This window comes from Carassius carassius, chromosome 25, assembly GCF_963082965.1.
Source record: "Carassius carassius chromosome 25, fCarCar2.1, whole genome shotgun sequence".
Taxonomy (NCBI): domain Eukaryota; kingdom Metazoa; phylum Chordata; class Actinopteri; order Cypriniformes; family Cyprinidae; genus Carassius; species Carassius carassius.
Window position 1 is genome coordinate 4,592,589 of NC_081779.1, and position 12,544 is coordinate 4,605,132.

The 12,544-nt window shown below is 35.9% G+C and overlaps 1 protein-coding gene across 2 annotated transcripts in view; it reads left to right on the top strand.

Moving 5' to 3' along the window:
• LOC132103954 (glutamate receptor ionotropic, kainate 5-like) overlaps nt 1-12,544 on the top strand; it is a 73,228-nt gene that overhangs the window by 40,622 nt on the left and 20,062 nt on the right. For both annotated transcript variants that reach the window (XM_059509065.1, XM_059509066.1), the window contains exons 7-13: nt 2,283-2,461; nt 2,938-2,991; nt 5,549-5,710; nt 6,348-6,500; nt 8,562-8,666; nt 9,023-9,130; nt 10,565-10,768. In XM_059509065.1, coding sequence (XP_059365048.1) covers nt 2,283-2,461; nt 2,938-2,991; nt 5,549-5,710; nt 6,348-6,500; nt 8,562-8,666; nt 9,023-9,130; nt 10,565-10,768 — 965 coding nt within the window. The remainder of the gene's footprint in view (nt 1-2,282; nt 2,462-2,937; nt 2,992-5,548; nt 5,711-6,347; nt 6,501-8,561; nt 8,667-9,022; nt 9,131-10,564; nt 10,769-12,544) is intronic.

The following is a 12,544-nucleotide window of genomic DNA, read 5'->3' on the forward strand; positions in this document are numbered from 1 at the left end:
TTAAAGTTTTGGCCGAGTTAGTTGATACACAAGGTCTGCTCGAGGATCGATCTAAAACAGTGTCTTGAACAAAGTTAAAATCACCCCCTATTATAATATGTCTTCTGTCAATATCAGGAATGGATGAAAAGAAATTGGATATAAACTTGTCATCATCCCAGTTAGGGGCATAAATACTTGCCATAACGATAGGCACATCTCTGAGTTTGCCAGTAATTAGGACATAACGCCCATTAGGATCAGACATAACATTAGCCAACTCGAAAGGGATACTTCTGTGAATAAGAATAGCAGCACCTCTTGCTCGAGCACTAAAATTTGAATGATATAAATGGCCCACCCATGCTCTTTTAAGCCGTTGAATATCACTTGTCTTAAGATGGGTTTTTTGAAGAAAGAACACATCCCCCCTAAGATGTTGGAGATGAGACATAATGCGGCTAATTTTAATATTATTGTTCACCCCTTTAACATTCCATGATAAGAAACGAATACTGGAACTCTCTTTAGTCTTAGCCATTATCAATCGGCCACATGACAGTTTCAAATCTGAGCCAAGCGCAAGAAAATAAAGGAGAAAAGAAACACTTCAAGAAAAATAAAATAAAATACAATAAAGCAATTTGGAAAGCCATAGCATTCAAAAAAGAAAAAGAAACAAAAACCCATTTCAAAATCCTAAATCCCATTCCTAACATATCAACCCAGAACCACACAGAGAACCTGCTAAACATCAGCATCTCATGCAATTTTTCAAAATTACAAATTTACTATCAAATTGCACAAAGGACCCCGGCTCCACAAAAATATGCATTTTAGCCCATGAATGAAAAACAAAATCAAAATCAGACTACCAGTAAACACAAAACAACGTTGTATATGACCCTTAACAGTCAGCATAAAAGTTCTCCTGGGCAGCAGATGTACAAAAATTACGGTCTTGTCAGTCTTATGATCATCCAGGAGCAAGATGAGCGAAAAGAGCGAAAACTACGAATCTTGTATATCATAACAAATAGCTACGAACTTGTAGCGGTGTCCAGATATTGTATACTAGACAATAATATAAATGAGAAAAAAAAAAAAAATTAAATCCGAATCTCAGCATCGTGTGAGTAGTCGCGAGTAGCGTTAGTCAGAAAAGTCAACAGCTCACGTAGCTTCTGTCGACTCGCGCCGGTGGGTTTTGATAAACTCACCAGCCTCATGAACTGACGATAAACGCCTCTTCTTACCATCCGAAGTACTTTGTTTCTTAATTAAAAAGCACATCTGGCTTTCAGGTGATGTCAGATGATCGTAAGTGAAAATACTGCAAAAGTATGTGTTTTAGAAGAAAAGTGCTATTCAGATTCCCTGATCTGAGGGACATCACGTAGAGGATTGTGTCAACATGCAGACAAAGAAGAAGAAACATTGTATTTGTTGCACTTTGTTGACTCCGCTTAATGAGAAGTAGTTCGCGCACTAGAGTGAAACATATGTGAGCTGCTGACTACGAGTTGATCTCTCGTGACTTGCTGATGCGAGCAGCTCTCGTTTGATTGGTGTGGTCTGGGTAATGGTGCCACTGTTTACTGCTGTTTGCATATCTGCACTTATCCCATCCTTTTCCATATAATTATCAGTCTCATCTTATGTTAATGTGTAAGTGAGCATTTGCGTGTTTAAGATGCAGGTGGTTGTTTGTGCAGAGTAGATGTGTTTGAGTTCTCTGCGTGCATTAGCATGCGTGGATGTGCTCATCTACACATTAGTTCCTTACCGATGTGGATGTACGGGAGAGCATGGATACCACCTCGCCGAGTTTGTTTTATTTCATTTTTTTCTTTCATCACTTTACCCTGCTGTTATCGTTAGCCATGCATCTTGTTGACTGCAGTCCAAAATCAATGGAGTCACCATATGGATTTTGCGGTGGCTTAGAGCACAAATTTATGTACATACGGAATTAACTTTATTGGCTCTCAAAGTCACTTAATTCGATAGTCACTGACTTTAATACGGAGGAACAGGGTGGAAAGAAAGGTAAGGTTTACTGCAATTGACAGTTCATGAAAGTGGTTAAAAAGTTTCAAATGGTTAAATGTCATTTATTTTAATTACAACATAACATATTTATGCTGAATGCCCATTCTGGTATGCAGTCTTTGTAAAAGAATTCTAATAATATTTATGAGAGTTTTACAAATTTTTTGCACAGAAATATATGTTGACAATGTTTTTAAAATGCTTGCACAAAGGAGTCAAATAATGATTTGTGATTTTATGCTACATCTCAGGCCTGCTGCGATTGGAGGAGCTTGTGCGTCACTTCCTTATATCCCGGGACACACTCTCAGTCAGAATGCTTGATGAAAATTTGGACCCCACCCCGCTGCTGAAAGAAATCCGTGATGACAAAGTTGCGACTATTATCATCGATGCCAATGCATCAGTGTCAATACAAATATTAAAGAAGGTATGTGTGCTCATAAAGGGGTCCAAAAATCAGAGGCCAATAACAAAATTATTATTTTTTTTTTTCTGAATTATTTTTTTTTTCTTCCAGTTTTATTTAATACAATTTTATGAGCTTCAGTGAAAGAAAATCTTGGATATTTACAGTGTATATATAATATTATTTTATTTTCTTTCAATGTTTTTAAATACAATTTGATGAGTTGTGAAAAAAAAATCCTATATATATCATATGTTCTTTTAATGTAATGTGTATTTTTTTTTCTTTTATCATTGTTTCACATTTTTCAAAATATTTACATTTAATTTAAATGGGATTTTAAATACCTTATCTTTTTTTTCATACTTTTTATATTACACACAACTGAAAAACAGATCTTGCATGACTCAACTGTGCCAGTGTACAATAGTTTGACTTATGATTAGATTTCTGATATACTACTGTACATATCTCTTGCTGTTTCTCCCTCTCTCTAGGCCTCAGAATTAGGCATGATGTCAGCCTTCTACAAGTACATCCTCACCACAATGGTAAACAACCTTTTTATTTTTCTTCCTGGATTTGGGAGGAAGCCAGAGTTCAGTCTGCAGTAAGGCAGCAAATTAGCTGAAAGTGTGTCAACGAAAAAAAACTCTAAAGATACATGAATAGAAGTATGAAAGAAGATGAGCTGAATTGCATTTTATTGTGAATGTTTCATTTAGTAATGCACCATCTTTAAGTATCATTATGACATAAAAAAACGTCTATGTACATTTTTTATAAAGTGTGATGAAATTAAATTCTGTCTTTTTCTTAAAACCTTAGCTTAGTCTTTTATTAATAAGACTTTGGCCAGCTTTTTCCTGGGAACAGGGACACATGCAGACAACCTCCAGGCAATACTGCAAATGTATCCTAGATTCTTTGGTGGCTGTTGAATGATGGCTTTCAGCAGCAGTCTCTAAAATTAAGTCTGTGTCTTGAATAAGGTCATCTTCTTGTCAGATTCTCATTGTCAGTAATCTAATTGAGAGCAGATGGAAGATGAAAGATACTTCCCATTATCGAGCCTTTCAAAGGCAGTAATGTTATCTGTCATAGCTCCATTCATAAACTCAGCGACAAGCATCCTCAGGAGGAACCAAAAGGCCTACTGCTGCTGAAGGGGTCAATGACAGAATAAGGACATACGGCTTCGCTTGAAATGCATCTGAACTCTAGAAAGTCTTCAAGTGTTGGGAATCTTCTTGGGGATCAATATAAAGTATGTGGACTTATTGGGAAGCTCTTTATGAAAAATGGAATGGGTGTCTTTATACAGTAGCTGGAGTTGGATCCTCCTTCAGATGCCATATAGATGGCAGCGGTTTGTGATAAATAATCTAAAAACTGCTATGCTCAGGCACCAAGTGATGGATTCACCAATAGCTTTCCTACATGACTATAGAAAAAGTCTTTGTCGACATTTACACTGACAAACTCACTGCCTACTGTACCTCTTGAGATTATCCACTTGCCAGTACATAACAGAACACAAGAGCTGAATGATTTGATAGACAAGATGAAAGGCTTGATACTCAAGGACAGTTAAAATAATGCCTTTTCTAAAATAATTTGAGCCAAATTTTTTATGTTTTCCTTGAATGCTCCCAGTGGGCACCACTTAAGTTGAGTGGAATTCTAGCTTGGTTGAATATTGCCTTCAGTAAATTACTCTTTATTTATTGGATGAGGGTTTTCCCAATCCCGTAGGGAGCAGCGGTATTTTTGTAAAACATCTAACTGGCCAGGCAAATGTAGCTATTAAAAAAAAAACAGACCTTTTCAGAATCATGCATGTAAATATTGCATTTGAGTTGAGCACACATTAATGAAATCACTAAACATGTGTAATATAGATTTATACTGTAGTATGCAATGTAAAAACTGTTTTATTATGTTGAATGTCCCTTGAATGTCATTTCTACCAAGATTGTCAGAGATTTCAAATCAGTTCATTATATTGAAATGGGTAATTAAAGTTTATTAGTAATTTAATAAATAATCTTTTAATTTTAAATTAATGTTTAAGTTTACAATCTTAGAGGGTTGAAGTCACACTACATCATTATAAGACAAATCTCTGGAAAAATGCAGTCATGGCATTGCAAATAAGTCAAACATATATTTGCATTTTACTTTTAAAAGATCTTACGACTTAGCTTTACTGTGTTGCAGGGTTGATAGTCTAAAACCACAAGTTATTAATATTCAGTGATTCTTATATTTTCACCAGTAGCCTATAAAACATCAATAAATGAAATATGAACTATATTCTCTCCAACAGGCAAACTTTTACAGCACTTTTACTATATTAATAATACTTTCAAATAATATACACAGCGAGATTTTATTAAAAAACTGTTTGAACAAAATGATGGTTTATAGTAAATATTGTGAGAAAACCCGGAGTATTTTATACTTTAACAACTGTTAAACATGGACTAGGCAACGCTGTAAGTAAATGAACTCCGCGCCTGTTTTTGTTAATGAGGAAAGGACTGCGCATGCTCACCAGCACAGATGTGTGTACTTTGTTTTAGTGGCAGCGATCTTAATAGTGTTCATTTAACTCAATACCAAGAATCTGCGCTTTTGTAGATGTTAATTAAAAGGTTCATTTAACTTTTTCTTAATGCCAAAAACCACAGCATTGTGCCCACAGTATTTATTTATTTATTTTGGTAATTTCCCCATTTTTATTTTTGGTATTAAAAATTGCACCAACAACAACAACAAAAAAAGAAGAATTAACCTTTGTTAAACTCTATTTTAGGTCAAGCCAAAATGGCAGTCTACATTAGGAAACATAGAATTGTTTATGACAGTTAAAAAAAGAATTTGAATGTTTGAGGGGCTTATAAAGGCAATATTAAAACACAAATTAATTTTTTATTCACGTATGGAAAAACTAGGTGGTTTGGAGCATAGGAAAAAAAATGCTGTACTGAAAAGATGCTATACTTTTTGTTGTAGAATTTAAGTAAATTGATGTGAGGTTTGTAACGGGAATGTTTAGTATTAAATAAAGGTGTTATTCTCTCTCTCTCTCTCTCTCTCTCTCAGGATTTCCCTCTGTTGAGGTTGGATGATGTGGTAGGTGATCAGTCAAATATCATTGGCTTCTCCATGTTGAACAGCAGTCATCCTTTCTACCTAGAGTTCATCAGGAGTCTAAACCTGTCGTGGAGGGAAGGTTGTGAGCTTAGCCCCTACCCTGGTCCAGCGGTGAGCTTACAATGATATACTTTTACACAAAATAATATATGAGAAACATTGCAACTCACAAATATATTACTCGGGGACAATTCAGCCTTAGGACACAAGTCCTTTACATACAAGCTGTTGTGTTAGTTTAAGTGTGAGAGGTTATGAATTTGTTACATTTTTTAAATCAAGCAATTAAAACTTATGAGTACCGCTCATTGTGTATTTAGTTAATGCTTGCACCTAAAAAAGCTTTTCAATTTTCAAGAGCCTCCATAATTTCAGTAATTTGATTGACATTCCGTTGCATCATTTAAACCAGATTTTGCTGAGATTTGCTTAGAAGGGCAAACACTGTGAACTGTAAACCGTAGTAACGTCTAAATCTATAGAATAATGAGATGTTATTTCTGCCAGAAGTTTTTTTTCAAATGTGTCCAAATAGGATGTGAGCCACACAACGCAATTTAGGAACCTCTGTTAGAAAGACGGTTGCTGTAGGGCTGTAACAGACGTGAAGTCTCCTTCTCCCCCTAATGATCTCATTTGCTGTCTTTCTCAATTCTGCATTCCTTTATTCTCTTTTTCTTCTTTCTTTCTATCTTCGCCTCGGTGTATCTCTCGTCTTGCTTCTCTCATGCTCTCTGTCCACCTACAGTTGTCATCTGCACTGATGTTCGATGCAGTTCATGTGGTGGTCGGAGCAGTGCGAGAACTGAACCGCAGTCAGGAGATCGGAGTGAAGCCTCTGAGTTGCACGTCTTCACTCATCTGGCAGCACGGCACAAGTCTCATGAACTACCTGCGCATGGTACGTGTCACATGGCTACCCCATTGGCAGTTTTTTTTCTGACTGCAGTGTTTGATGATTTTAGTGTTTAGTCTTTACTGCTGTTGTTACTGTATGTCACGTTGATGCTTGTGTCATCTCTGATGAGCTGTAGAAGCCTAATCATCAGTGTCCTTGTTTTAATCTGGTTTTTATGTTGATGTGATTCCACGTGCCGCTGCTTATTGGCTTTAAAGTCGACATGAAATTTAAATTGAATTTATTTACTTTTTCAACATTCATTTCCTGTCTCGTTGCACAAAGTTCATCAGTGCATGTTATGAAAAAAAAAATTATCTTTGCAGCAGCCTCTCGGCATCGATAAACGAGATTCAGAGAGTTTATGATGGATGCTTTTCAATCAATTTTTCAATTACTGTGCATTAAAGGGATAGTTCACCCAAAAATGAAAATTTGATGTTTATTTGCTTGCCCCCAGGGCACCCAAGATGTACAGTAGGTCACTTTGTCTCTTCAGTAGAACACAAACTGAGATTTTTAACTGAAACTGTTGCAGTTTATCGGTCTTATAAAGTATGTAGATGGTCTAATCACGCGCTAAAACATACAATAAAGCAAAATAAAAATAAAAATAAACATACACAAACAAACCAAATTAAACCATGCGGCTTGTGATGATACATTGATGTGTAAAGACACAAAACGATTGGTCTGTGCAAGAAATTTAACAGTATTTATATCGTTTTTGATGCCTCATTCACTTAGTTAAGAACGCTTGAGAACGTGCTCAGGAGAATTCAAACAGTTGCAATGAATGAGGGGTAAAAAACAATATAAATACTGTTAAATTTCTTGCACAGACCAATCGTTTTGTGTCTTTACACATCAGTGTATCGTCACGAGCCGCAGGGTTTAATTTTGTTTTTTTTGTCTATGTTTTTTTTTTGTTTTATTGTATGTTTTAGCCATGATTCCCATCTACTTGCATTATAAGACTGATAGACTGCAACGGTTTCAGTTAAAAATCTCAGTTTGTGTTCTAATGAAGAGACAAAGTCAGCAACATCTTGAATGCCATGGTGGCATAAACATCAAATTTACATTTACCTTTACATTTACCTTTAAGTGTCGCTGAGCATCATTTAACATCATCAAGAAACATTTAGCACAATTTCTGTGAAACTATGCAGACAACAGCAATAACAACAGAAATAATGAACCAACATAATATATATATAGAATCGTTAAATTGTATGACAAAATTCTAATAAAATTATTATAATAAAATTCTAATTAAATTATTGCTGAATTGAATTCACGGGCTCCATAGGCTATGCTACAACAACCACAAAATATATTTTTATTTATACAACAAATTAATGTTGTTTTTTAAAACAAATGTGTTTTTTAATGGGCCGCCCTTGTCACGGAGCCCAGGACAATGTTCCTCGTTGCTCTGTCCATCAACAGCCCTGATGATGACCAATGCAGTATGACTTTAATGTCCTCTGTGATGATTAAACCCAGCCACAGTAATTGTACAACTGACATTAGTCTCAGAGCCATCATTAACCGTGCCCCATACACCAGATGTGCATTGTTTATTACAACCTGTCTGAAGGTCTGCTTGTATTTTATTATTTTAATGCAGCTATTATACACTGTGTGATCCTTGATGGTGTTTGTGTTGTCTAGTCACAAGTGCACTCTATCATTCATTGTGTCCCTCCATCTGTTTTGCAGTTTGTCCATCACTCCATCATTTCAGCACTCCATTTGGTGCCATCTCCACACCTCCTCTCATCCTCCATTCTCGGTTTGTCTCCATAACTCCACGTGTTTACCTCCCTTGCCAATAATAATGAAAACAGTCTTTATTGTTGCGATTGTATTTGGTGATGCCGGTGGAGCAGAAGTGACACTTCACCTTAACTTTCTTAATCATCTCAGAGTTTTCCTCTCACTCGTCCTCTGGCTGTCTCTCTCTTTTTCTCCGCCTCCGCCATAATTTCTATCTTAATATTGTGGGTCAGTTCTTGATTGTTACCCTTGGTTCCCCTTTTTCTCTCTTTTTCATTTTAGATAGAGTATGATGGCTTAACAGGCCGCGTGGAGTTTAACAGCAAAGGCCAGAGGACCAATTACACACTGCGTATTCTTGAGAAATTCAAGGGGGGTCACAAAGAGGTAACACACGCGCACACACACATACACACACCTACACACAAACTCATTCTCATGGACACTAACTCCGGATTTTATCCAGAATCACGGGAGAGGTTGTGAGGTCTAATGAATGGGTGGTACTCCTCTCTTATTGATCATAGTATTGATCCCTCGCTTCATGCTCTTTTATCTCTCCTTCATCACTTCATCTTATTTGTTTATTCCTGCTGGTTTCCCCGAGATCAAACATGTTTTTAAATGTTGCAAATGATTTGATATGATTTAGCTCTTTCGGCACAGATTTGTTCAAGAAAGTAGTCCTAACTGTGCTTAGTCTTTATTAAAATAAAACTTTTTTTTTTCCTTCACATTTGCAGATCGGTGTCTGGTACTCCAATAACACGTTGGCTATGAACTCCACGTCTTTAGACATCAACGCATCTGAGACTTTAGCTAACAAAACGCTCATCGTCACCACAATACTGGTAAGAACTTCTCCAGATATGGCTCCATTGGCCTTGTGAAATTTGGCAGGAGCATTTCAGACCAAAGATAATTGTGAATTATAGGGTTTTCCAGATTTGGCACTCAGCTGGTACAAGCTTTTCATAGTCAAATCTTATGCATGATCAGGCAAAATCTTTTTAGAACACCTCTCTAAACCCAATTGTGCATTGAGGTGTCTTAAATGTTATTATGGACTTAAGCAATTATGGACTTAAGCAATGCATTATTTAAAGCAGGAAGGATATGAGAGAAGTAAAAAGCCTTGCTTGTCTACACAGAGCAAATATAGTGTAATAATGTTGTTTCTTGGGTTTATGATTGTAAGAGCTTACTAGATTCCAACTTGAAAATCTTAAAACATCAATTAAAGGGATCGTTAACCAAAAAATTAAAATTATGCCATAATTTACTCACCCTCATCTTGTTCCAAACTTCCCTGAGTTTCTTTCTTCAGTTCAACACAAGAAGAATGTTGGTAACCAAACTGACTTCCATACCATCAACAATTTGGTTACCAACATTCATCAAAATACCTTCTTTTGTGTTCAAAGCGAGTGAATGATGACAATTTTACATTTTTACTGAAATATCCCATAAAGACTAGATTAATTCATGCAATTGTTCCATCGGATGCATTATTAAAGACGTGTTAAAATCAACATCAAATCAAAATTGATTTTATTTCCTTTCTTAATGCTCTTTCTTAGTCTTATTGTGGAAAATTCATCAGTGCACATTTTTCTAGCTCGGGCTATTGGATGATATTAACCAAGGTGATGTTAATAAACATTGTTTTTAGCAAAGATTTCTATACCAGCGTTCAGTCTCATGCCATTCTGGTATATAACGCCTACATCTCAGCAGTCTATCAATTCCAGATGAATAGCACAGAGAACCGCATTGCATTTTCTACTCATTTAATATACTATTTCACTCTGAAAAATGTCAAATTATGAAAGTAAAGTGGAATGTAAATTAAAAACAACATATGATGTTGTTAGAAGCTTCGTTGATAGCATCCATATCCACATTCAATGCGTCATTATTCATTCCACTATCATACAATGTTGCTTCCAGGCAGCAAACACATTTAAGCAATTCACATGGAATACCAAGTCATCCCAAGCCATTATTAATAATCTTATCTGCATCATTTGCTTGCAAAATGAAGAAAACGGGTTTGCTATGTAGAAGATATAGTACATTAAAACCAGGAAGCTGCAGCCAAAAAGGATCTTTCTTTCACATGTCAAGGCCAGGTTTCATTACTGCCATTTCATGGCTTAACACCAATCAAAATGCCACTTAAACTGCATGGCTATTGACTTTCATTGAGTTTATGGCGCTTCACTGTATTGAAAATGAGAGTTGAATATTAGAGCATTAAATGTTACCTTCGTCCTGTTTTATAGGAAGATCCATACGTGAAGCGCAAGGCGAACTACCAGGACTTTCAGGGTAACGATCAGTACGAGGGATTCTGTGTGGATATGCTGCGGGAGATGGCAGCCATGCTGAAGTTTTCCTTCCGGATCAAGCTGGTGGATGATGGGCTGTATGGCGCTCCAGAACCTAATGGGTCATGGACCGGCATGGTGGGGGAACTCATCAACAGGGTATGCATACCTGCTCGCATGTCTGTAATTAAGCTCTGTGGACACATTCTGTGGAAAGGGAGACACTTTCCAGCCACACCAACCCTCAATGAAAATCTTGGGCTTTATTTGCTTTTATTTCCATTGAAAATGGACGCATTGTGGCTTATTGCTTTAATAAAAATGCAGCAGCAGGAATATAATAAAATGCTCCACTGTTCAATAAGTAATTCAATGGATGATTGATACTGATAAAATGAATAAACAATTATCTATAGTTGCCAAACAACAGCATGTTTTTTCAACACAGCTTCTACAATCGGAATTTAGAGTTAAAAACTATTTGTTTAGTTAATTGTTAATTCATCACAATGTCCGAAATAACCTTCAACTATTTATAGTTAATATTATATGTATAATATATAGTATTTAATGTTTAATAATTTGATATTCCTGAGAATCGATTGGGTAAAAAATCAATTTATTTTAAAAATTGCTAAAACAATTTATTTTGGGGCTTTTATGTCCATTAAAAATACACATGCCTTAATTGCTGTAATAAAGCTGCAGCAACAGCAATATGATCAAATGCACCAATGTTTAGTAATTCATCAAATTCATTAATATTAATAAACGGAATAAAAATGATTCATAGTTGCAAACAGCATTTTCTTTTTAGCTTTTAATACAGCTTGCATTATATGAACCTACATTTTCTATTTGTTTAGTGTTCATTCATCAAAACGTATTTAACAATCTTATACATTATTATATTTAATATATAATATATATAAGAATTAATTTATTTATATATCAGTGTTTAATAATGTCATATACCTGATTTTAAAATCAGAATTCCCAAACTAAAACACAAATATGCTTTTTATGAAAATGTATTTTATATATTTATATATTTGGATACAACTAGCTGGGTTTCCACACTGGACCTTTGCCAGCTGATGTTTCCATTAGAGTAACGATTAGTGATATTAGCGCTATTCGCACTAATGCTAAAAATAAAGGCGGCAGTAATGTCATTCTATTAACCCCAGTGTGGGCAGGTCTCGGCAAAGCCCTTTTGAAATACAACAACACACACATACTTATCAGTTCCTTCTGTGTCTAATTATTCTATGGCACTATACCATTACAGCTGGTACCGCCAGTGTGCAGTTGGCACTTGTAGATGTACTGTGTGTGCAAACCAAACATCTTTCTCCATGGATACACACTTCAACTTTTGCTTGACACCAGTGTTTGATTGTTTACAAAGCTATCAGAATGAACTAATATTGATCGCCCCTCCTTTTGGGGAAACTATTTTACTTGACAAACTACAAGCTACTCATCATTTCCAATAGTTCAGATTTACAAAGGTAGATATTAGCTTCTGATAAAAGCAGTCACTTACATTAAAAGTTTTTTTTTCATCTACTGTCACACTACTGAAAAATGCGGTTTAGTTAGTAGCCTCACTGCTTTAAATTAGTTACTCTGTTGCCCCCTCCCCCCCGAGGAAGGAAAGAAAACGGGTTAAATTACGCCACAGTGGGGTTTTTTAATTAATTATTGTTCTTTTTCTTTTTCAGGAACTTTCACTCTAGTGCTTTTTATTCTTTCCCCCTTCATTTTTCATGCATATCCCTCGTTCCCTTCATCTCTCAGAGGCGCAACATTCCCTGTGTCCTCACTGGAAGCCTGTCTTTACCATCTCTCTGTTCTTAACCACTCCTCATCGCCCCCTCTGTATCTGTTTCTTCTCTCAATGACCATCGCTTTATTTCTCCCCCTCTCTTT